At 43.4% G+C, this 26,315-nt stretch overlaps 1 protein-coding gene across 2 annotated transcripts in view; it reads left to right on the top strand.

Annotated features, from left to right (window-relative positions):
* usp25 (ubiquitin specific peptidase 25) overlaps positions 1-23,871 on the top strand; it is a 30,291-nt gene extending 6,420 nt beyond the window's left edge. The window contains exons 5-24 of one of the 2 annotated variants that reach the window (XM_080040610.1): positions 444-606; positions 1,972-2,058; positions 3,600-3,737; positions 5,112-5,185; positions 5,839-5,912; positions 7,144-7,295; positions 10,452-10,579; positions 10,678-10,773; positions 10,933-11,136; positions 11,759-11,985; positions 12,221-12,291; positions 12,395-12,623; positions 13,372-13,644; positions 13,903-14,042; positions 17,305-17,483; positions 18,480-18,558; positions 18,866-18,945; positions 19,612-19,735; positions 21,646-21,838; positions 22,917-23,871. In XM_080040610.1, the coding sequence (XP_079896736.1) occupies positions 444-606; positions 1,972-2,058; positions 3,600-3,737; positions 5,112-5,185; positions 5,839-5,912; positions 7,144-7,295; positions 10,452-10,579; positions 10,678-10,773; positions 10,933-11,136; positions 11,759-11,985; positions 12,221-12,291; positions 12,395-12,623; positions 13,372-13,644; positions 13,903-14,042; positions 17,305-17,483; positions 18,480-18,558; positions 18,866-18,945; positions 19,612-19,735; positions 21,646-21,838; positions 22,917-23,089 (2,884 nt within the window). In that variant the 3' untranslated portion in view covers positions 23,090-23,871. Of the gene's footprint in view, positions 1-443; positions 607-1,971; positions 2,059-3,599; positions 3,738-5,108; positions 5,186-5,838; positions 5,913-7,143; positions 7,296-10,451; positions 10,580-10,677; positions 10,774-10,932; positions 11,137-11,758; positions 11,986-12,220; positions 12,292-12,394; positions 12,624-13,371; positions 13,645-13,902; positions 14,043-17,304; positions 17,484-18,479; positions 18,559-18,865; positions 18,946-19,611; positions 19,736-21,645; positions 21,839-22,916 lie in introns of both variants that reach the window. The other variant, XM_080040609.1, reaches the window with a different exon arrangement.
* The last annotated feature ends 2,444 nt before the right edge of the window (positions 23,872-26,315 follow it).

Here is a 26,315-nt window from a genome sequence, read left to right as displayed (position 1 = left end):
TGAATCATCTTCATAATAGCCGTACTCTCTTTACATCCACCAGCCAGGGCACTGCTAATTGTCACCTATCTTGTAATACATGATTAATTCATTATGTCCCGATAAGGAAGAATGAAAGCCTTGTGAACACGACATTCTCAATCACAAGCCAATCAGGTACAACAGGAACCGGCCGTAGCTCAATGCGAAGGAGCCACAGTCTGCCTGCTTAATTTGACGCACACACTGATGCATCATTGAGATAATCTCTGTAATTGCTCATTCATCTGTGTATTTCTAAAGAAGTATGCAACTTGGTATCAGGTGGAGAGACTTAGGTCACATTAATATTAGTTTTAAGCTATATGTAGTGGAGAGATAAGTCTTTTGATTTGGATTAAAAAAAAATGGCTGCCCTTTTAATGTCATTTGTTATCTTGTTCTTCCATCCTCTCTTCCTTTAGAGTTTTGGAGGCCAGCATTGCAGAGAACAAGGCCAGTCTGAAGCGTACCCACACCGAGGTATGGAGCGACTCTCCCAACCCGCACGACAGGAAGAGGATAGACACCTGTCCCGTGGGCCTGAAAAATGTGGGCAACACGTGCTGGTTCAGTGCTGTCATACAGGTGGGTTCAAACACACACTCACTGATGGACCAAGCCAATGGAAAGAGGCATTGTTTGAAAATGTAATAAAATAAAATAAAACCCTGTTCTTAAGATCTAATTGGTGAACTCTAAAATCCCTCGTTTATCAACTTTGCTTTTTGCAATTTCTTCTTGTTCTTGTAGCTTTAACATCTACCCTGTGTTCCAAATCCCATACTCTCTCTTTTTTACTATTCTACATATACTGTACTACAGCTGAATGTGCAGTTAGCATGCAGTAGGCATACAATTGGGACGTACTTTTACTTATTTATTTTATCATAACATTGCACCTTGAACTTTCCGCTTGCTTATATATCCGTTTAATTTCTGGTTGTTTTCACTCGGAGGCCCAAAAAGCTGCTGGTTTCCAAACAACAAATCCCTACCAGATGTAAAAGGGCATCAGGGTATATTAAAGCATGCTGCAACTGAACACATGTATTGTGACATCCTAAATCTTTAATAGCAGGGAAGTATTGGAACGCAGGGCTAGTTCCTTTCTAAAATAGGAAACATTATGAAGGCACAGGGCCTTACTTTTACTTTGGCTGTCACAAAGACTTGGCTTCTTTTAAACCATGAGTCAGTGAAATCTGCCATATAAACACTGGATACACCATCACATGGTGGCTGGCTCCTGTGTGTAATGCAACCCCCCCTCCCTCGCCCCAGCCTGCCTTAACCTTACACAACAGGAGTAAACAACTTTCTCTTTTCCTAATAACATATCCAAATCTCCACAACTTTTAATTTTAATTTTAATAACAAAATGAAAACTAATAACTATGCATCAATACTCTAAAAAATCAAACGGATTAAATGGTGATTATAATAGGTGTCACCTGTCGGACAAGCAAATAATCCTGGGCCAGTTTTTGTTTGCAAAAGTCTGCTTGTTATGTAAAACATTCAATAATTACTTTGGCTTTCCTGCAAACGTGATACATTTGGAATCATATGTTGACAGCAGTCACTAGGTTGATGCACTCTTATCACACTAGTTACTACTATCAACATTCCAAGAAGTAAGGAAAGGAACCAGGGTAATGCATATTTGTGTGTAAGCTAGCTCTGCTATGCAAAAACATGAGCTTTGATCAAAATAGTTTATAATGAGTAAAATGTTGAAAATAAACAAAGTGGCTGAGAAACAGTGTTGGCCATATAGCGTGCATGGGATGTGTACTAAGTTGTGTGAGTAATTGTATAATACAAAAGTTAAGCAATAACTGCCATAGGGTTTCACCCTTCAGTTCATCGTGTTTGTTCTGACATAAAACATAGAATGTGTGCTAAGGCGCTCAATGGATGTTTCTAACATTGTCTCTCTTCCACCTCCAGTCTCTGTTCAACCTGCTGGAGTTCCAGAGGCTGGTGCTCCACTACTCCCCACCAGCCAGGCACCAAGACCTGCCTCGCAACTTGAAGGTTGAAACCCATACCTTTTTATTATAACAATGATAATGCATTTGATTTGTAATGCACTTTATATTTCTAGAATCTCAAAGTGCTACAGAGAAGTAAAAAAAAAAAAAGAAGAAAAGAAACACATCAATGAGAATTAAAATATTTAAAACAATTAAAATGAGAACCTCAAAGACAGCAAAATGCTTTTTTAAAGAGATGTGTTTTAAGGTTTCATTTGAAATCAAACCTTTATGTATTTGTGCTTTTTCGTTCTGCTGTGTGTGTGTGTGCTCCATTTATGTCATAGCAGCGGCCCTTCTAAAGCCTTTCACAGCTACCAGCGTTTAGCTCTAAGGTTCTGACCCTCTTGTAGCTGTGAGCCACCGTTCAGCAGCTGCTTGATCTTGACCTAGAGTCACAGCGGCTTAGTGTTTTGTCCCTGACAGTTCATGTAACTCACTGCAAGCTATGAGCAGTGCACACACAGAAATGAACATGCAGGGGCTTCAAGTAGCTCAACTGGTAAAGTTCATACATTAAAGCCTAGTTTCACTGAGCCGTGCGGCTCTGTACGCATTTATTTGCATTTCCACTATCAAAGTTTGGGAAGGGTACCAAAATAAGCAAACCATGCAGTACTTATTTTTGTCACTCTTCCGTTGGGTACAAAGCCGTCCCAAATGGTCCCAAAAGGGTGGAGCTACACACTGCAGTCCGTAATTGGTTTATAGAATTTGTCTGTGTTTATTGTGTGGTGTTTTTCCTTTTCATTGAATTAATCAGTGGTCTACACTGTCCTGCTACTACGATGTCACCATAGTAACGTAGCTATTGCGGCTATCATCACCTACCTGCATATACCCCACCTACCAAGTAAGGGTGCTGTCAGCAGTGGAAACGCAAGCCAGATCTAGTTACCCAGCCCTGCCGTGCCGAGCCAAACCGTGCTGCTCAGTGGAAACAGGATTGCCACTACTACATTTGTAGAATATCTCTCAGTGGGATTTTTTGTTTGTCCATATTTTTCCATGCGAGTTCTCACCACAGGGTCAGCAGCCTGGCGCTAATCTGCTCTAAGCCTCCGCTGTAGGAGTGTGGGTTGTGCAGTGTGTCATCGTCACATCAGTTCTCTTGGTCCTCATCACTGACCTTTAACTTTAGCAGTAGCAGACTGCTGGAGCTTAAGATCTAATACACACCAGCATCCCTCACTCATAACTAGTACAGAGAGGGCTGGTATTATGCCATACCAGGTCAAGTTAAGTACTGTTACTATAGCTTATCTTTTTAAAATATGGTTGGAAAGCATTTTGGAAGAACAAAAATTTGATTGGGAACTTAAATCAATAAAACACTATGGTACATTTTCCTTCTTGCCCAGTTGAAGTAATAAACATTCCAAACAAATGGAATGACTTGTCAAGACAACTTTGATATAATAAATGATAAGGCAATCTTGTCACAAATATATGCTTTCAGAAACGTGTATTGTTTTGGGATCACTCCTGTAGTACTGTAGCAAACATTGAAACTAAATAGTTGTGTTGGGTTCCTCTTGACAGGAGCACAGGAACCTGCCCTTCATGCAGGAGCTGAGGAGCCTCTTCTCCCTCATGGTGGGCTCCAAGAGGAAATATGTGGATCCCTCACGCGCTGTGGAGATCCTCAAAGACGCCTTCAAGTCCAGCGAGTCTCAGCAGGTAAGCCTCTTCAGTAGCTGACGATATTAAAGGTGGAGGCAGTGATTCTGGAGAAGGCCTGTTGTCAAAATATCATCGTTGGGGGAAAAAAAAAGTGTTTACAGAGCCTAGGCTGTGCATTACCAATGAATTTTTTTTCTCCAGCCACATGCAGTTATATACAGGTAGCGGATCGTGAGGAGATATCCACTGATTTGGACAAAAAGTAATTTTGATAACAATCATTCTCCAGAATAGCTGACGTTTTAAACTGCTATTGGTAGTTAATCACCAAATTATTTTAAGTAGTATAGACTGAGGGAAGCAGTAGGCCATTTCTATATTTCATTTGTTTGTTGTTATACATCTCTACTGCATAATTATCAGTTTGTCATAAAGCACTTTGAATTTCACTCCTCAGTAGAGGAATAAGTGTATACTTCTTCCTGCTCCTTTTCAGGCATATCACATCAATACAGATAATTTTTTTTAGTAAAGATAAAGTCATTTAAACATACATTTTGTTTATTGTATTTTTGTGCTTTTCATTTTGTTTTGTATTGTTTTTGATATGTCTGGAAAAATAAAATAAAAAATTAATTCTACTACAAATAAGGTTGAATTGACATTATATGCTAGTGGGCGGAGTTATCCCATCTTGATCTGCTACCACCGTAGTCCAAATGATGATTCCAGTGAATCTGTGCTAAGTGGCTAAATCTAGCGGCTTGCTAAACCGAGAGCTCGACTGTTCAATGTCCTTCCACTGACTCAGCTATACTGAGTCCCAGCCACTTAACCTCTCTTATCTATAACTATTAATCCTCAAACCCACACCATGCCCCTTTGATCTTATGCTAAAGCTAATATTGACCAGGAATGAGCTGTTTATGTATATATCCACATAATGTCACGTCCACGTGTCAAATGTCCTGAACCGTTTGTTTTGTTCTCCTTACATAAGCATTCGCACTGAGCCAGTGTCTGAGCGTTAAGGTGAACTGAGGTCAGCCCTTCTGGCCCTGTGCTCATCAGTCATGTCACTGCTCCGTGTGTTAGTCAGGTTAGAAAGGCATTGACCTGAATTAGCGGCATGCCACTGATGTCTATGAGAGAGCATCTCCCCCTCTTGGCATGCAGGTTTCCCCCCCCTTTGAAGTTCAGCAGAGCATGAACTTGTCCGCTAAGACCACAAGTCATCTTTGATCCAAAGCGCCAGTGCATATCAGCTGGATGACAGGCACTGGCATTGATTTGACTGATTGGACTTCTTTCTTGCTTGTAGGTGCAGTTAAGTCTTGTCGTTTGACTCTGTGACCCCTCTGTGTACCCAGAGGCAGTTCTTCTGTGATTGCTCAATTTGTATGTACGTCTCTGTGCTTTGCTCCACAGCAGGATGTGAGTGAGTTCACCCACAAGCTGCTGGACTGGCTGGAGGACGCCTTCCAGATGAAGGCGGAGGAAGACAGGTAACCATAGCTCTGTGACTGTGCTGTTCCACTACATGGTTACTGGCTCTACTCTACTACTCGTCTGGCATTTTTAGTTTTTTTCCACTGTGAAAAAGTATCCAGTACCTACTTTATTGGTCCCAGGGGCCAGGTACTAAATGTTGACATGAGACACTTGCAGACCACTGCTGGTGAGAGGGTCTTCAGTGGTCGGGGCCCTATCCTGCACAACAAGCAGCCAAGCTACTGTAGCAGTCGCAGTTTCAGGAGCGTCAATAAATGAAGATACGCCGTTGCACCTTAACATGTTGGTTAACGAAACATGTTAAAAATACAATATAACACAGCACTTTTCTCTGACTGGTAAAATACCTAAAGTTATTTCCTCCCCTCAAAAACATGACAATAAGCGGCCTGATTGAAGGACCTGAGTAGAAACACGTTAGCCGCTAACATGGCTATGACGACCAGTTACACAGAGGGCGGTGCTATAATGGGTACTATCTTATAAACCCACCTCCAGAAAAGTACCTGATACCAAAGGTGTGTAGAGTAGAGCCGGTAGCAAGTAATGGAAAAGCGCCATCAGATCCAGAGATCACTGAATTGGGCTACCTCCTGTAAACAACTGGCATGTCTTTTTTAACCGTACCTTCTTATTTTGCTTCCAGGGAGGGTGAGAAGCCGAAGAACCCAATGGTGGAACTTTTCTACGGCCGCTTCCTCGCTGTGGGTGTCCTGGAAGGTGAGATGGGTGTTGGATTAAAAACCAATAGAGAGAGCAAGTGAGGTGTAGCTAGCGAATCACAGAGAGAGAAAGAGAGACAGAGCATTAGCATTGTCTGATTGCAAGCAGCCAGGAAAGCAAGCAAAGCCCTTGCCCCGAGTAATGAAAGGTGACCTTGTCTTAATGAGATGGTGGTCCATGTAAAAAGAGGAGTGTGGTTGCATTGATCGTGGCAGACCTTGATGGCTTGATTGACATTGCGCTTATTATGCATGACACTACTGGCCCAGAGCCACGGGGAAAGCTGGCTGGACTCTGCTGCTCATAAAATGACCTTAATGCCTCATCTGCATGTCCGCCAGCAACTCCTCTCCTCCTCTGATTTGGTGTGTGTGTGTGTGTGTGTGTGTGTGTGTGTGTGTGTGTGTGTGTGTGTGTGTGTGTGTGTGTGTGTGTGTGTGTGTGTGTGTTAATGATGAGTGAGTGAGTGAATGCTGAACAAGTGAAAATCAGCCTGGATGCAAACGGCTGTGAAATGGCACTGCTATTGCCTTTTTGATTTCACACCCTGTGCCTTTCCAACTCCTCGGTCACGCCATGCACACCTTTGACCTACGTACTGTATGTGACAGGATGGATATGGTTGACTCCCCTCCACTCTCACATAGTGATGACACAGCTCAAAGTAGTTGATGTTAACAAATGGGCACACAACTACATCTTAGGTAGTTAAGCTGAACTCAGGTCAGCCATCACAACATTTTATTAATTCTTAAAGAGGACATATTCAAATCATTTGCAGATCTTTGTTTTTTATGTTGGACTATAAGGCAACTAGATAGACATAGCCATGTCTTTGTAAATAAAGCTTGAAAAAGAAAAACTGTTCCTTCCTCTAGCAGCATTTAATCCAGCTTCATACTGGCCCTAGTTAGGGAATCAGTCCTGTGTGAAGTGACATAAACAAAAACATAAAGAGACTCCTGCGTAACTGATCTCAGTGTGTGCCCGAATTAGAAAAAAACCCTCCTAGAACCTGGTGTTCATAGTGGTGCAGAGCCAAACAAAACAGCTTGCAGGGCTCACGTCCAAATGCACATACCTCCTTATTTGATGCTTTGGCATCATTTAAAACCACTATCCCACATTGCCACCACATTTATAGATCAGAAAATAAGTAAAACCCATATTACGGTAGGTCTTTTTCTAGTATCAGTTTTCATCTGTTTGTGTGTGATTGATTCCACAGGTAAGAAATTTGAGAACACGGAGATGTTTGGGCAGTACCCGCTGCAGGTCAACGGCTTCAAGGATCTCCACGAGTGTCTGGAGGCCGCCATGATCGAGGGAGAGATCGAGTCCCTGCACTCTGCAGAGAACTCTGCCCGCTCTGGACAGGAGGTCAGTGCCAAAGCAGGCTCCACGGGCTCCCGCTTAAAGGGATAGTTCAGTCATTTTGAAGTGTGGTTGTATGAGGTACTGATGCATAGTTACTAAGGTACTTACTTAGCTTGTTATGGAGATGGCGCTCAGTGCAGTCATTTTCAGGAGTTTTGGGAGAGACATCCCTGTAGTAGAAGTCGGCATTGTACTGTGGCAGAGGGGGCCTGATGAAAAATGGGTTTTCTCCATAAATAAATGCTTACCTAAAAAAAAAAACTATGCCTAATATACAACCCCACTTTAAAAAAAATGGAACTACCCCTTTAAAATAATCCACCTCAATAATACAGGGTTATGTTCTTGATCGCCACTCTTAGATGTTGGCCTCCTAGCCCTAATGTGACACCTATGCTATTTAGGGTCTGACCTCTGATCAGATGTAGCCTCGCCTACGTTGTCCCACAGCAGCTGGGAGCAGCTAATTAACCAGGCCAGTTCACACATGAGCATGGCACCCAGCCACCAGCACTACCGAGGGAGCAGTGGAGACACACCGTCCATATGTAGACCAATACATGCTTTTCCCCTTAAGAAAATGGTTAGCACAGGTGGAAAGTGTGAAATCACAAAATGCGTAGGGTAATGACAATCTGCTTATTTGATTTCAGATTAATGTTACAGGGCAGGAGTGTGACTTCTAAATGTTTAAACGCTAGACGTTATGAAGAACACTTAAGGCCAACCGTTTATATGTTAATTAGGCTTTTTTCTTATCCAAGATGATGCCCTCCAAACCATGGTTTTGAATTTGAACCTGCTCTAAATATATAATATATATATTATGTCATTCAAGCAGCAACTCCTCTCTCTGTGTCACACACACACACACACACACACACACACACACACAAACAATAATAACACTTGAAATAACACAACTGCATGTGTTTTGCCAAATACGTACAGTATGTGGTATGTAATTAACTTAAATTATGCGCCTCTCCTTCCTCCTCCATGGCAGGCAGTGAGTCCAGTGACTGATTACTCTGTTCTATATTCATTTTAAACTTCATATTTGTTTCCATGGAGATTATATGTAGGTGATTTGGTTGTGCTGCTCTAGAAATAACGCCTATGGATCTAATCAGCTGTGTTAATTCCATTACTAACGTGATGTGAAATGAAACTAATGAAAAAAGACTGTTTTGGAGACGTTTGGTCTCAGGTTGAGATGAGGGGGAACAGAGAAAGTCCAACATTATAAGCATGACACTCACTTTCTTCCCTCTGTGCCAAGCCCTTCTTGTGAGCACAATATCTCAAGAACGCATTGATGGATTTACCTTAACGTTTGTACAGATGTCCACTGTGACTCAAAGATGAACTCAATAGATTTTGGGGGTCAAAGGTCAACATAACTTCAACCTCATTCCTCATGAACCCAGTAACTCATTCTTCAAACTTTGCACGAATGTCGCCTCTGACTAAAAGATGAATTGAATAGATTTGAAAGGTTAAGGTCGCTGTGACCTCGGGTATTGTGAACGCAATATGTCAAGAGCACTTTGAGGGATTTTGGAGGTCAAAGTTCACTGTGACCTTACGTATTGTGCGGCTGCAGCGACTTTGTACCATGTTGCAGCTCGTCAGAAGCTTTCATTTCTTTTAAAGCATTTCCTACCACCACTGTACTTTCACCGTTCTGCAATTGTATGCCTTTCTAGCTTTTGTATTGTGGTGTGAATTATGTGGTGAGTTTGCACCTGAAGTATTTTCCAAACGCCAATTCAAATGCAGGTGTGGGGAAAAAGTAATTTATTTTCCTAGATCAGGGGTCGGCAACCCGTGGCTCTTTCATCCTTCTGTTGTGGCTCCCTGTGACTTTGTTCATTTTAAAATATAATTCTGAATTTGAATATTTTGGTAAACTTGTAACATTTAAATAAAAAGTTTTTAATATTTTTATCGCGGCCCCGAGAGCAGTCGCTGGAGACAGGGGAACCACGGCGCACTCGTGCGTTGCGGTGCTTGAGACCGAGTCCAAGAGCCGCTCCTCTTGGACTCGGTCCAAGACTTCAGAGGGACGGGTGGGAAAGCGTACAGGAGTGTGTTCGGCCACGGTCTGTGAGCGAACGCATCCACCCCGAGCGGGGGATTGTCCTTCGCGCTGAGAGAGAACCACAGCGCGCACTGTGTGTTCTCCCGTGTGGAGAATAGGTCGACTTCCACCTTCCCAAACTCGCTCCATATCTGATTGATCAGATCGTGGTGCAGAGTCCAGTCTCGTGGCCCCCCACTCGACATTATGTCTGCCCCTCTGTTTAGGACACCGGGGATGTACACTGCTCTGATGGAGAGCAAGTGTGTGTGCGTCCAGCATAACGTCTCGCTATGCTCAGCTGCTGCGCTGAGCGCACGCCCCCTTGGCGATTGATGTATGCTGCTGTCGCCTTGTTGTCCGTGCGAATCATTACATGTTGATTTGTTAACATTGGGGCAAAGTGTTGGATTACTTTCCACACAGTGAGAAACTCCAATGCGTTTATATGCATGATCACGGGGGCAGGCCAAGCGCCGCCCACTACGTGAGACTCGCAGGTTCCTCCCCAGCCCGACAGAGATGCATCCGTGAACACTGAGATGTGTGACGTTGCTCTGCCCAGCGGCTGCTCTGCCCAGCGGCACCCCTCTCGTGAGGGTTAGGGGATCGCCCTATGGGGGAATGGACACTTTGCACCACCGTTGGCGCACTGGGTCGATGCGCAGGCGAGAAAACCATAGGTTAAATGCAACATAGTATAGTTTTTTGTACATAGCATACAGGTTATATGTATATATATATACACATATATATGATGTCAAAATGGGTTGTGGCTCCGAGTGCTTTCTTTTTATTGGGAGGCAGTCCCAAATAGCTCTTTGAGTAGAAAAGGTTGCCGACCCCTGTCCTAGATGAAGTAATGTATGATAAATTATTTAGATGTCATCGCCATATAGATTTTCACTATGTTGAAAAATGGAAGGTCAAATCTAAATACGCAGCCAAAAATATATACACTTTCGTTGGTGGGACCTTTGAGCTCTGTCCTGAAGGGAGAAATGTTCTTTACCAAACTTTTTATTCTAATCTGAACAGAGCATGTATCTCAAGATGAACTTCCATGTGTCTTTCAGCACTGGTTCACAGAACTCCCTCCTGTGCTGACCTTTGAGCTGTCAAGATTTGAGTTCAACCAAGCACTGGGCCGGCCCGAGAAGATCCACAACAAACTGGAGTTCCCTTCTATGCTCTACATGGACAGGTAGTGGAAATATTAGCAATCGCGTCTATTATAGAATCTACGGTATTTGTCTGTGCATTAGATAACTATTAATCCTGTGGTCTTTGGTGTGTCTTCAGGTACATGGACAGGAACAGGGACGTAACCCGGATCAAGAGGGAGGAGATCAGGAGGCTGAAAGAGCATCTGACGCTGCTCCAACAGCGACTGGAGAGGTAGGCCTACTACTACCACTCATCCACTCAGAGCGCTTCATTTAGCCCAAGGTCAACAGACAGACCCTGGAGAGCCATCCCTCACTGTGAAGGTGTCCTATGCTGCTGTCATGCTGTCCTCTCACTCACTCTTCCTCCCCTCTCCTCTCCTCTCCCCAGGTATCTGAGTTATGGCTCTGGCCCCAAGAGGTTCCCTCTGGCAGATGTCCTCCAGTACGCCATGGAGTTTGCCTCCAGCAAGCCGGTCTGCACGTCCCCAGTGGAGGACATAGACTCGTCAGCGCCCCCCGGGGGCACCACAGGACTACAGCAGCAGCAGCAGCAGCAGCAGCAGCAGCAGCAGCAGCAGCAGCCCACACAAAGGTGGGTTTCATAACAGAGAGAGCCTGCTGTTTGCTGCCCCTGCTTTTCCTCTTTTTCACAATTCTCTATGCCCTAAGGGGCAGGTGAATATGTAGGGGGTGTACAAAGGGAGGACCCATTTCAAATAATATATTGTATTTCCATGCCAGCGGAATGTCTTTAGGGATGGCAGTGTGGGTTAGTCAGGCAGGATTTGGTTTCTCATTACCTAAAGGCATACTTAGTCATTGTAATCTAAAACACTTTTTGTCAATTAGCCACTATCTTTTCACCATGCGCTACCGGTCCTTAGTGTGTGTGTGTGCGCTGGAAAAAAGTCTAGTGTTTATACACACCCGAGGCTCCAAAAGTGTCTATGTTAACGCAGTGGCTCGATGATAGTAGCCACACAGTTGCTTGGTTAAGATCAAACCGCTGAAGTTCTGAAAGGCTGGAACACTCGCTCTGAGCGTCAATTAAGGACACAGTTAAAGTAGTTCAAAATATCCACAAGCATTCTCTTGACACCGTGTACTCCTTTAAGGCTGCAAAAAGCTGGTTTTAGAATATTAGACCAGACCCTTTTATATGTGTACTTGAATATTGTTGTGATTTCCTATACTCTACCTCCCTCCCCCTGCAGCACAGCAGAGCCTGACTCCCTGCCCCCCCTAGAGGGTTCAGCCTCTGCCTCGGGCCCCTCTGCAGCCCAGCAGCAGAGAGTTCCCATCCATAAGCCCTTCACCCAGTCCAGACTCCCTCCAGACCTGCCCATGCACCCGGCCCCACGACACATCACTGACGAAGAGCTGAGGACGCTGGAAGGCTGCCTGCACCGCTGGAGGAGCGAAGTGGAAAATGACACCCGCGGTACGTCTAGCTGCATAACGTTTACAGCCCTTGATGCTAGTCTCTGTTGTGGCTCCTTCAAAACATTAATTTAATACATTTTACTTATGTTCATCTTTCACAAAATTCAAGGACACCTTGCATGTACAGAATGTCTGCATGATATATCTGTCTTCTGCTTTCACTGTATTGTTAGTAAAAGTAAGCTTTAGATTGGCTGTTACTAATAGGTTGTATGTGATGTTGTTCTGCCCAGATCTGCAGGGAAGTATATCCAGAATCCACAGAACCATTGACCTAATGTACTCTGACAAATCAATGATGCAGGTGAGCAGCACTCTTCATTCATTCATATCTGTGAGATAAAAAATTTAAATGACCCGCTCAATTTGTCAACTATCATTTTAAATCCTCCTGTGTGTGGCTCCAGGTTCCATACCGGCTCCATGCGGTGCTGGTCCACGAGGGCCAGGCTAACGCAGGCCACTACTGGGCTTACATCTACGACCCACACCAGCGCTGCTGGATGAAGTACAACGACATCTCAGTCACCAAGTCTTCCTGGGAGGAGCTGGTCAGGGACTCGTTTGGAGGCTACCGCAACGCCAGCGCCTACTGTCTCATGTATATCAACGACAAGAAGCCCTTTCTCATAGAAGGTACACATGGACCAAGGTTTAGCCAGGAAAAAGCTTCATAAGTAGCTTTAATGAACTATTGTAGGAATTATGTAAGACTTTAATGAGCTGAGACATTATTTTCAAAACTTATTGGACTTTTACAATTACAGTCCAAAAGATGACATGTGATATTCTTTTTCCTAGCGAAGGACTGATTCAGTCATTTCTTTCCTTTCATAACATCTCATCACCTCGTTCCCACTGAGCAGCACAGTTCGGTTCAGCAGGGCACCATAACCCTAGATCTGGCTTGTGTTTCCACTGCCGGCAGGACCTTTACTTGGTAGGCGGGGTTTATGCTGGACGGTCAGAGTATAACGACTAAAGACTAGATGGGTCAGAGCTGTTGAAAGGCGATAGCCGCGGCAGCTACATTACTATGGTGACATCATAGCAGTGGGACACAGTGTAGCCCGCTGATTGATTCAATGAAGAGGAAAAACACCACACAATAAACAAAGAGCTGCATGCCGACATTGACCAATCAACGGACTGCAGTTGTGCGGCACTGCCCTTTTGGGACCCCAATGAAATGGTGACAAACATAGGTGTGGCACGTGTGCCATGTTTTGACAATGGAAATGAAAAATAGATGTGTGCCGAGCCGTACCGCTCAGTGGAAACGAGGCTTTTCTGTCTAAAGTTACTACAAAACACGGTATGCTTTTCTGTTGTTGTTATTTTACCAGACCAAATGACGCTCATTGTCTCTATGTTGTCTGTACAGAGGAGTTTGATAAAGAGACAGGCCAGATCCTGAGTGGCATGGACAAGCTGCCCCCAGACCTGAAGCAGTATGTGAAGGGGGACAACGAGATGTTTGACAAGGAGATGTTGGAGTGGGACGCCCTGCAGCTCCGCAAGGCCCAGCAGGAGAAGCTGGCTCTGGCCACCGCGGCAGCCGCTGCTGCTGCTGCTGCTGCTGCAGCTACTGCAACCAGCGAATCATCCTCCTCCCCTCAGCCAATGAGCATCGAGTCCAGCACTCCAGACAATGCAGGTTAGGCTCGCCAAGTTCACATTACACTTGAGAATACTTTACATTGATAATCAATACTGGGTAGATAACATAGAAAAGATATTATTTTCCCTGGAGAGTTATAAAAAGGATGAAGAAGTGACCTTGGAATATATTGGCCTGAAGCCTTAAGACTTGAACTGCCTTTACATGTTAGTGTGTATAATAGAATATATATAGCACGTGACTTTTCTAAGGTAAATAAGCATGCGCGTGTGTGACTGTGTGTCCTGCATGCAGTCCCCATGCAGGAGCCAGAGTACATGGAGCAGCCGTCGCCCACCAACGACTCCAAACACCTACAGGAGGACACAGAGAGGGCCATCTCCAGGGCTGTGGCTGAGCAGGAGGACAGGAGCCCAGAAGGCTTGTTAAACGCTGTATGTAAAACACTCACACATACACACACTTCATGTCTTTTGTACAGGTCTGTTTCTTCCTGTTAATCATTAAAGTGTTCCCTTTTGCATATTTATTTTGTCATTTTATTTCAGCCGCTGTCATCTTCATCATTTTCTAGAACTGATTGTTTGCTCAGGCCTCCTATTTTATTACTTTTAAATGCAAAGTCATTTTGGCAACAAAACATTTTTAATATGGTAATACTATTAGGGTTGGGCGGCATCCAATTCTTGATCCCTTTAAACCTTACCCAATGCCCCAGAGTGGCCAAATATTGACACAGGTCAAATAGATGGGTTAACTTTTTTCCTTTTAAACTGTACAGAGATTTTATTGCCGATTTTGAAAGTAACACAAAGAGGAAATTTCTCACTGAATGGCCAGCTTGGAGAGAAGAACCTCAACAGAGCCCAAACATTTCTTTCTAGTAGACACAAAGGCATATGAGTGTTGTTGTAAGACATAATTAACCTATCCAATTTTTCATTTCCAATCCGATTTAGTTGATGGTGGTGATAATATGTGTACGTTTCTAAAGGCTCAAGCAACGCTGCAATTCTAAATTAAAAGAGCAAACCTTCAACTACTTAACAATTTACAAGACTTTTTATTTATTACATTATATTTACCAAGTGCTTGAGCATGAAGCTGTGGTCCTAAAATATCATTTTCTTTCATAGTAAAAATTTGACTTGAGAATTTGGATCTGATATCTGATAAGTAGATTGCAGCCATCGGACCAGATACTGATATTGGATCGTATCGGTCCCATTCCTAAAATATTCTAGTGTCTGGATATAATAGGAGTTTATCTGAGTGCTACTTTTGCAAAAAATGTCACTTCATTTTTCCCTCTCTACATGAACATGCCCTGCCTTTTCCATCAGTACTTTCTCCTTCTCTGTTTCATCTGTCCCATTCTCTCTGCAGTCTCCCCCCCCTGCCTCCTCCCCCCCCTCCAGCCCTGCTCCTGAGCTGGTCACAGTGGAGGTGGCCATTCCTAACGTGGGGACCTTTGTCATTGAGTCAGAAGAGGGGGGGTACGATGACGAGGTAGTTCTCTCAGCTCCCTCTGTGTGCTGCTGAGAAGCCTGTGCCTGTTTGATAACGCATATATGGAGAGAGAGCATTGTGGCCAGTTCACATGGCTCTACATAAGGTTTTTCACACCTGAGAAAATCTTACTAAAAACGACAACTGATTTCAGCATCTGCTTGAGGTTGTAAATGCAATATCGTTTGGCCTTCCTGGGTGGGAAAAGTCTCTTCTGCATCTTGGCACACAAAGTTACCACAGGTTTTTTTTGCAGAGGGCTTTAGGTCTGCTTCTTCAAACCAGTCACTTATTTAAGTGTCGAGATTTGAATAAGCTGTTGTATGTTGTCCAAATGATACTTAAAGGTGAAGTCAGCGATTCTGGAGAAAGCATTGGTGTCAAAATCTACTTTTTGTCAAAAAACTGAATATCTCCTCTCACAATCCGCCACCTGTCCGTACTGTGTGTGCCCTCAAAAATCTGGTGTTAATACACAGCCTAGGCTCTTTAAACGGCATGTTGCTCGCTACGGTGGGCCCCCCTACGGTGGGCCTAGGCTGTGTATTAACACTGCATTTTCTTCAGCTCACACACAGTACGGAAAGACAGCAGATTGTGAGGAGATATTCACTGATTTTGACAAAAAAGTGATTTTGACAACAAGCATTCTCCAGAATCATTGACTACACCTGTAATCTCCGCTTGTATTTAAATCTAAATGCACTTACGAGGGGAAAGTTTAGAATAGATTTTTTACAGACTTTTGTCAAAGCATAGTTGTTTCTTGGCTTGCTCTCAGCAGTAGTTGTAGGTCAGTATGTTCTGAGTGTAGCATTGTTGTTTGTCAGTATTCCAGCCCGTGTCTCCTGCACTGTGTTGGCACTGTCACACGCAGTTGTCATGTGGCCGCTAGCCTTGGTTTTTCACACATATATATCCCTGAGTGGATTGCGCATTGTGCCGTCGAACCGTTGACCGGCTGTGTCCCTCCCTTCTCACAATTGTGTCCCTCTCACTCTAACCAATGCATGGACGTGCTGAGTGCTGTCTGGCATGTGGTGTGCTGAAGTGTGGCTCAGAGCAGATAACATAGAGAGTGCTTGGTTGGTTGGTTGGTTGGTTGACCTTGCTCTTTTTTTTTTTTCGTCACAAGAAGCTATTGTTTTTTTTCAATGTTTTTAACGTGGTTCCCTGCTTCCCGGGCAGGCGATGCTGACCCCCAACATGCAGGGTATAATTATGGCCATTGGCAAATCCAGCAGCGTTTATGAAACCAATGGGCCTGAGGCAGCCTTTTTTAAGGTACAAAACTCTCTCTCTCCTTTTTTACCTTTCCTCATTCCCTCACTCACTCTGTCACCTCCACCTCCATTCACCTTCTCTTTCATGGTCTTCTCCTTTGTACTTTCTTACACTGCAGAAAGAGAGACAAAGACACAGTATTCTCTAACTATTGACAGTAACCTTCAAATGACATGGGGCAGTGTTGGAGGGGCAGAGCTATCTGTATTCAGACAGTCGTCAGCTCTGAACTGCTTCACTTTCTTGCCAGCACCTCTGATGTTGCCAAGATCATCTCGTTTCAAACTTTTCAGGGAATTAAGTTTTTTTCCAGCCATGTTTAGCTCATATCCTTTAACTGAACTTTAACTTGCATTCTGAGCACTTGCCTCTCAAACCTTGTTAAGGGATCCAGCAATTAAATATGGAATATTTTTTTTTTTTTTCTCAATAAGGACATGGTATAGTGAAAAGTGAGCTACAGGAATAGGGGGAAAATGGTCAAGATGCAAATTAGAATCTAAGAGTGAACCAATAATGTATTGAAATAGCTTTCCACAGAAAAATGTAAAAGTATTTCAGTTCAGAGACTGCAGTTACATGGTGTTTGCTTTCAACATATCATAGACGATAGCATTATCCAAAAATGTACATAATGCATTTGCCCATTTTAAGTCCTCCTATGTCAGTCCGAGCTCTTGAAAGACAGCTGTGTTGCTGTAAGTATGAGTTTAAAATCGCAAGTACATTGTGTCAAAAATGAAATCACGTCCGAAAATTGTATTTAACTTCAATGTAAAATTCTTTGCAGGTTATGTTTAAGTTGTCGACAAAAAAGGACCTGAATGCGTCCTAATATCCTGGTCCATAGCAGCTTTTAGTCATGGTTTGATTCTCTGTCTGTCTGTGTGTGTGTGTGTCCAGGCCATGAAGCTGGAGTACGCTCGTCTGCTGAGGTTTGCCCAGGAGGACACGTCTCCAGAGCAGGACTACCGGCTGCAGCACGTCATCGTCTACCTGATCCAGAACCAGGCGCCCAAGAAGATCCTGGAGAGGACTCTGCTCACCCAGTTTGCTGACAGGAACCTGGCCTTTGATGAGAGGTACTAGGGGGGAGCTTTCTTTATATGTCCATGGGGGGGAGCCTTTTTCCTCCTCTCTGCTACAACTTTGTATATGAGATTGGTTTTTAAAGACAATGTGCATTCAGTTTATTTTGATTTATTTTTCTGCTTTTCTTAACCCTCCTATAATATTGGGCCTATTATAATAAATGCTTGACTCTGCTTTTCTTTTTTTTTTGCTTTATCTTAAATTACTTTCCCTTAATTTTATGGGGACAACCGGGTGAACTTAAAATGAACATGATCGTATGTCAAACCAGGCTGTTTGAGCTGTATAGAACATCAATATTTGTGTTGTAATTAACAAAAATAATACACAAAAAAAGTTATATTTTTCCAATAGATAATTAATATTTGTACATTTAAGGATAACAGGGGGGCTAAACTAAATCACTGTAGTAGAATCGAGTCATTTACATCAACTCAACTTCTCCCCCCTGAGCAGCAGAGGGCAGCAGAGAGCTTGACTGACATACAACACAGACAGACAGTCTCATCCTGACACATCCTCTCTGATGGCATTCCCTCTGTCCTTTGGTTCAAACACACATCTTCAGAGACACATGTCCACTAATGACTTCTTATAACACTGCCTTCAGATATGAAGAGACCCTCCCTATTAACTCTACGACGCTAATGTCATAAAGCTACGTCGTGCCCCCTTAACCATCTCTTCATGTCTTTTCAACTACACCAATGTTGGCCTCGAACCATATTCACCAGTGAAACATTGATATCTCCCTCCTCTATTTTGAGCGGGATAATTAGATTTGTGTGTGTGTGTGTGTGTGTGTGTGTGTGTTTGTGTGTGTGTGTGGCCTCAAATAGGAGCCTCGGGAGGAGCGTTTCACTTGTGCTCTCAACGCTACAGAGTGATTCATGAGACCATGTTAAGGCCTAGGGGCAGGGCAGGGACTGGAGTATATCTCATCACCTTTACATCACTTCCTCTCTCTCTCTCTCTCTCCCACACAGATGTAAGAGCATAATGAACGTGGCCCGTGCCAAACTGGACCTCATTAAGCCAGAGGAGGTCAACATCGACGAATATGAGGTCAGCAAATGAGTAAAAATAATTTTGAAGCATCTGGAACCAAACGAAAGAGTAGAAAATGTTTGTAAACCAAACTGTGGGCCCTGCTGCTGTAAACAACCGCAGTGAAACAGTAACTTTACAGGATGCTTTCTAACCTCAAACCATGTTCCAGGGATCACATTTTGCTGTGAGGGCAGTTTGTTTATTCAGTTATGAGAATAAACTTTAGAAAAGGTTCACTTCTCTGACACACCCAAAGTCACATAGTGCACCTTTAATTATTAAGATGCCGGGTGATATGTAACTTGTGTTTATCTCCATACAGATGTGGCATCAGGCCTACCGGAATTACCGCGAGACGACCATCTTCATGATGACTGGCTTGGAGCTCTTTCAGAAGACAAAGTACGCGGACACCTTTCATCATAGCTAATATTGTAAAGATGAGGAGGTGGAGCCAGTGATTAGGGATTAACGCTTGTTGTTAAAATCACCTTTTCTCAAAATCAGTTTATATCTCCTGATGACCCGCTACCTGTCTGTAAAAATCTGTTAAAACACAGCCTAGGCTCCGTAAACTGGCATGTAAACAAAGGGTATGTAGACAACGGCGCCAACTGTAGCTAGCACAATGCCTGTTTACAGAGCCTAGGTTGTGTATCAACACCCGGATTCCTTTCAGCACACATACAGGTAGTGGTGAGAAGACATGGACTGATTTTGACAAAAAAGTGATTTTGACAACAAGTATTGTCCAGAATCGCTAACTCCACCTTTAACCTTCTCCAAATATCTTGTTAAAGCTTTAAATTACAATAGTTAAGTGTTGCACATTGCATTCATTCCCAGTCCATTTCCCAGACTGTTGCAGTGAATGTTTAAAAATGGCCTGCAGAGGGCAGCAACTCACAGCCTGTCCAACTACTAGCTGGCTTTTTCTAGTTGTGCAATGAGTTCATCGAGTTTATTCCCCTTCTCTCTCACACACTGTCTATTCTCTTAGGTTGTCAGTGAAACTTTTGGGGTTAGGATTTTTTAATCAGAGTGTAACATCTGTGTCTCTCTTTCCAGCTATGTGGAGGCCCTGATGTACTTGATCTACGCCTACCAGTACAACAAGGAGCTATTGTCCAAGGGGCTGTACAGAGGACACGACGATGAGATGCTCGGACATTACCGCAGAGAGTGTTTGCTGGTGAGGCAAAGAGACGCATTAGCCCCCGTAACACTGTCATTGATTTCAAACAGCTTGTCCCCATGATTTCTCCATTCAAATCAGTGGATGTGTTTATATTCCCTGTGAGCTCATATATAACGTCATTTTAAGTCGAAGGCGGTGACAAAGAAGGGTCTGTTCTGTTTCACACCTATCCGTCCAGCAGTTCCTTCCCCCTTAAGGGTCTATTCTTTGTCACTGTCTGGCTTCCCTCTGTGTCATCTTAAAAGCTAAAGTGACTCGGCGCGCTAAACTTTCCAATGGCCAGACGTTTCCCCTTCTCTCTTATACTGAACTATAATCAAATAGCTTTTTTTTTTTTTTTTTTTTTTTGCTGAGATATTGCTTTGGCTTTACTCGCAAGCAGCCCACAAAAAGATTCCACTGAAGGCTCCTTCATCTCGATACTGACAGATGAAAATCCCTTTCTAGTGTTTAGTGATGTTGAGCCCCCTTTTCATTCCAGTCCTCTTTGGAGCTGGCTGAGGGGCTCTGGTATTATCTGGTTTGAGGGCCAGGGGTATTTTGGTTCTGTTCAGCCTCATACTGGTCTCTCTCCCTCCCTCTCTCTCTCTCTGCACTCGGTAACCTTACACCAGCATTGTGCTCCTAATGTAATCATTGGAGTGGGAATAGGAAGCAGGAGAGAAGAGGGGCCAGCAAGTGTAAACACATTACCAATGAGACACAAGCGTGTCCTGGGCTAACCTCAAAAAAAGGCCTTCAAGCTCATCTCAGATCTCTGGCCAGAAAAACCTCTGGCTGCGTCCGCTCAGCTGTTTACCTTCAGCTCTTGTTTTAATTTAAAACACTGGCTAACATTGACACAGTAAGTGCACTTGGATGTTTTGCAAATCTGAAAAAAAAGCCAGGTTGTTTCCTCAGAGAGAGAGAGACAGAGAGAGAGAGAGAGGAGGTCAGCGAGTTTGTCTGTGACAGCAAAAGGTGGTTTTGGGCCAAGAACTTGAAGAGAAGCTTGTATAAAAGCATGGGGAGAACGTCACAGCCCACGTCAGCTCCACTGGCTCGCTTATTTTTCGGTGATATTAACTATGTCTGTGGGATTGCTTTTCACTACTCTAGCTGTCTGCTAACCTATCTATTAGGACCAATGGAAAACTAAAGTAAAAAAGTCATGGCGAAGATGAAAACACTGGAAGATTGTTTCGAGTAAACAGAATTAGCAAAGACACACGATCATACAGGGAACAGAGAGTGTTTGTCGACATAGTTATTTTTTTAAACGGATGACGAATGAGTAATCTTCATTTTATTGGAGAACATATTCGCCTGTTAAAAAGCCATAGGCACCTGACCAGAGGGGAGTGACGCGAGTGACGTCACGCAAAGAAAAGAAACGGGCGCAGGGCTTTTGTTAGCCGTTAGTCTGGCTGCTGATTTGGCTGCTTGATCCACACAGTCAGCAGTTTCAGTAGTAGCTCATAAAGACAGTTAAGGCCCTAATAGACACCATGCACATATTTATGGATTTAGTGTGACTTCCACTTCCCCAGTATATAATAATCCCTGCCAATAACTGTCCATAAATCTGCCTAGAAATCATAGAAAACAGTCACTCCTTCAAAACTGCAGAACTTTTTAAAGTATTCTATAGTCGAGCCCACAGCTAATGATTGGCAATAGTCTTCTTCTTGTTCACAGCCATTTTTTTAGTTTTTACTGAGAGTTTTACCTTCAGTCAAGCTGTACTGCTTTTGTCTGAGCAGGGGCAAACATATTCCCGCTATATATCCCATGTACAAGTAAGAAATGTTTGATGAATGGATGCACTACAGTTGTTGTTGTTGTTGTTGTTGTAACTCGTACATATATTCTCACGTATTGAAGATTGACCGGTGCCTCTCCCTCCCCTCTCCCATTCCCCACAGAAATGTAACGAGCAGGCGGCCGCCATGTTTGAGTCTGCGGAGGAGCCGGAGGTGAGCACGGGCCTGGGCATCATGAACGAGCTGGTGGTGCCCTGCATCCCCCTGCTGCTGCTGCACGACATGGAGCGAGACCTGCTGGCTGTGGAGGACATGCGGAACCGCTGGTGCTCCTACCTGGGCCAGGAGATGGAAGGTCAGCCCCAACACACTCGGCCTACTAAAGATATTTCTGAAGGGGTTTGAAAGTCTTAGGTTACTAATACACCCCCCCCCCCTCTGTTCCCACTGCCAAAAGTTCATCCTAATCAGGCCACTGCTTCACTCTGCACATTACAAACTCTTCCAGCTTGTGCAAGTGTTTCTACCCCAGTCCTAAGAAATCTACATGTGATGTGTAAATATGTTAAGACGCCACCTTGGGCTTTTGTGCAACAACAACTTGACTATTTTCAGTCATTTTATAGACCCAATAACCCATTGACAATCAATATGAAAAAATAAAATAATATGCAGCTGATCTACATACAAGTAATCCTCTTGGAGAAGACTGCAGACCCTTATTTGGTAGGTGGGGTTTTGGCGTATATACTGTCTATGGGTAGGAGCCGTTTCACTCAGCTGGCTACGGCAGCTACGTAACTATAGTGACATCACAGCAGCGTGATACAGTGTAGCCCGCTGCTTAATTCAAGGAAGAGGAAAAACAACACACAATAAAACAAATGACTGCGTGCCGACATTTTTCTCTCACTCTTGCCGAGGAGACTACACACACAGCGGTTTTTATCTCTCATACGGAAATGACTACTCTGTCGACCAATTAGTGTATTGCAGTTTGTAGCTCCTCCTTTTTGGGACCACTTGGTACTTCAAAGAAAGGGTAACAAAAATCGGTACGGCACGGTTTGCTTAATTGGTGCCCTTCCCAACTTTTAACAATGGAAATGCAAATAAATGCATCCTGTGCCCTACCGAACCATGTACAAGTAAGGAAACATCATCCATCAGTGGAAACACGGCTTTCAGTCTACAGAGAGTGTGTCCTCACAATTGCTGGCCTTTCAGGAACATCTTTGGTATTATCACCTAGACCCCTCATCAACTGGAGTTTAGCAATCTCCTTTTTTATTGTGGAACACGCTTTCAAACTACTTGTGATACCACATTGAAAACATTGACTTTGTGATTTCTACATTTAGAAATCTAAATGTTCACTACGTTGTAAGGCCCACTACAGTGAATCTTATCTTTTTCTTTCTGTCCGCTTGCAGCCAACCTCCAGGAGAAGCTGACCGACTTCCTCCCCAAGTTATTGGACTGCTCCACGGAGATCAAGAGCTTCCACGACCCCCCCAAGCTGCCCAGCTACTCCACCCTGGAGCTGAGTGAGCGCTTCAGCCGCGTGGTGGCAGCCCTCTGCAGGACGCCCACCCAGGGGAGATGAGCTCCGGAACAGACACACCACCTGACATCGTTCCCCCCTTACGTCACCAAGCCCTGAACACCCTGGGCTGGAAATCCATGGACCTCTCTTCAACCCATGCCTTCCTTCTAAATCCAGGGGGGGCTCACTCGCTTCTAGCTGTTATTCCTCTGTTACTCTTTTTTGCTGCTATAGGTTTTTATCATTATAAACGTGATTTTCATTTTTATTTTAAACAAAACACAAATGGAGGAAGAGAGAGAGAAAGAGAGTGGACAGACTGTTGACAGGGCATAAAGAAATGAGAGGAGAAGTTGATGGGGGGTGAAAAAAAAACAGTGGCAATCCTGAAGTGGTTTAAATAGCCAAGCACATTCTGCTGCAGCTTTGCAACAAAAAAAAAAAGAAAAGAGAGAGAGAGACTTTGAAGGTTTTTCATAGTTTATTATTGTTGTTGTTGCTGTTTTGATTCAAGCTTGCCCCAGACCACGCTCCCAGTCCCTTTCTAATAAAATAAAATAAAAGCATCTCCCCTCTGCTCTGCCTCCAGTTTGGTACAGTATTACCAATGTTTTGTTTTATTTTTCTAAGGAAGTAAAAGTAAAGAGAGCCTCGAAGATTTATCGGCGGCTCACAGTATCTCAAATTGGGTCTCATGTCTTTGTTGGACTGCGCCAGGAGTGAGATGTTTTAAGTGCTGTGGTAGACGGCCACGGGACTTCCTGTGGCTTGTTAATAAATCGAGAGAATAACATTTTTATTTATGGCCCTTTTAGGCCAAATAAACAACATGTTTTGCCTGATGTGGATTTTTTTTTGTTCATTGCCTGCACAACGATAACTGACATTAGCACAACACATCATAGTCAAAAGGGAAACATTCACTTAGAGACATAAGGTGATGGACAGAGCGACTGGCAGTTAGCATGGTGAGTAGAGGCTCAGTGTCCTGCTGAAAATCACACTGAAATGAGGCACTGTAGGAATCGAACCTATTTCAAAAATACTTTCTTTAACATATAAAAAAACTCAAATACATTTTTTTTAAACACTATTTGAGCTGATTCAAAAGTTTTTGTTTTATAAATGGTGCCAATTAGACTCATTTCCTGGAGTAATACTACATTTCTACGGAACTGTTCATTACAAAAATCACGTGATTTGAGCAGGAAGCACTTTAACAGAGGCCTTTCTCTAATCAAAACTTTGGCTGGCAGCATTGTGAGGATCGAGTAATGAAATCCATCCTTTAATATGGTGCCGCATTATGTTCTTTACTCCGAGCTAGAACTCATGAAAACCAAATCACTTTGGAAGAAAATACCCTTTGATCTTGTCCAGTATTGTTTCCAGCATACTGCATGTCCACACATCACCAGCTCTTTGAGACGTTGTAGCTCTTATTAATTCAGAACTTGCAGAAAGTATTTAGCAAAGACTATCTGCAGATGTCACCCACCGGATCAATTGCTTGAAGTCCTGATCTAAAATGTGTCAGAAAAAAAGGCACTAAGAAATAAGAAATCAACATATTAACCCTGCAATGTAATGTACAAATAAAAAATAATGTTGACAGTAAAGCATACAGAGTATATGGACTGAAGGTGATTAGACATCTAGCATTGCACTTTGTGAAGACACTGCAGGACCTCTTGGTTGAAACAAGATGTCTGCCTTCATATAGAAATGAAGTCCATCTCTTGTTTTTCTATTGATTGAAGGTTGTTACATACTCACGTTTGGAGGAACAGCATGTCATGGGATCACAGAATATGAACCCAAACTCAATGAGCTTTAGTTTAAACTGACAAGCTGCTCCACAGTCTCTGGTGGTGTTATAGCACTCACTGTGTGTGTCACTTGCCAGGGGGATGACATTCTATTGACAAGTTACAATTGCTTGAGCATTCCTTCACGTCTCTGTACCAGTGTTGGGCTGTCAGTTGACAGCTTGTCTGCTACAATTATATCTGCCTTCTATGGCCTTCTTTCTTTTCCTTTATTTTTATCAATGGGCCACTTTTTTAGCCACAGGCCTGTCATGTTATTGGCTGAATGTTCTTTGGGGGGTGAACCACTATATACTTTAAATAAAAAACAAGTAGAGGAAATGGTTCACTTCACTCGCTCTAAAACTCAGGGGGTTTTTTTCACAAGAAAAAAATTAACTCATCCTTACATCCTTTAGGCTACTTTAAAAAGCACTGAAGAGTTCCTAGGTGCAATGTGTAATATAGGAGTATTTTGGTCTCATCTAGTGGGGAAAGTTCTAGATGTCAACGCTTCCTTGCTAACCCTTCCCTTTTTACTGAAGTTACGGTGGCCTTCAAGGACAAGAAGCTAGTTACTAAAGATGGCATCATCCACCACTGCCTCTAGCCTGGCTCCGCCCGCCCGCCTACTTTCGGACAAATTTCATTTTCCCTTCAAATGAAGTACGATGGTCTGGTTGGACCAGGCTACACTGCCTCCAGTCTTTCCACAATATCAAGTGATGAGGAGAGGATTTATTAACGGATTTATTCTTTAGTACTTATTCTTGGTCTGGAAATTCACCTTTTCTTTTAACCCCATGGCTTTGAAAGGCCGGACAGGGAGTGCTACTGTAACAGGCTCAGCCTTATAGAATGTGGCAGTAGTTTCTTTCTCCATAGGCCAACTCTACACTCCATACACTGTCTCATCACTGGTCATAATACCCCCAACAGGTAATATGAGTTGGATATCTACTGCATGACTGTATGAGGTTCCTCTTTTTGCCATCATCTACACCCCTTTGTGTGTGTGTGTGTGTGTGTGTGTGTGAGTTTGCCTTTTGATAGACCTGTCTAAAGCAGACCATGTTGGGTTGCAAATGTTTATGTGGCATTAATTATCCTTATTGGCAGGGGCGTCCTTTAATTTGACTAATTATTTCTATCGACCTGAAGCGGGGCATGAAGCCAAGTTCCCAATTATGATGGATTGGAAGCAGTGACCATTTCTACTAGATACCTGTGATGAACAGGCTTAATTTGCAGTTTAAACCGGTTTTCCAACTGCATTCAAATTCTAAACCCCACGGACCCAATTCATGAACTGCAGCTGGTACAATATTTTCACATCTGCCAAGTCCTTCTCAGTATAGGCCTAATTAAACTTTATAATGGCACATAGGCCTATGTATTGATGTGAGCGTGTTTTTGCTTATTAGGCTGCTAAAATGTGTCGACATATAGAATGCTAACAAAGAGCTGATTGGCTGCGA

The sequence above is a fragment of the Ammodytes marinus genome, assembly GCF_949987685.1.
Source record: "Ammodytes marinus genome assembly, chromosome: 14".
Lineage (NCBI taxonomy): Eukaryota > Metazoa > Chordata > Actinopteri > Uranoscopiformes > Ammodytidae > Ammodytes > Ammodytes marinus.
Note: the sequence above shows the minus strand (reverse complement) of the source record. Positions and strands in the feature narration are given on the sequence as shown.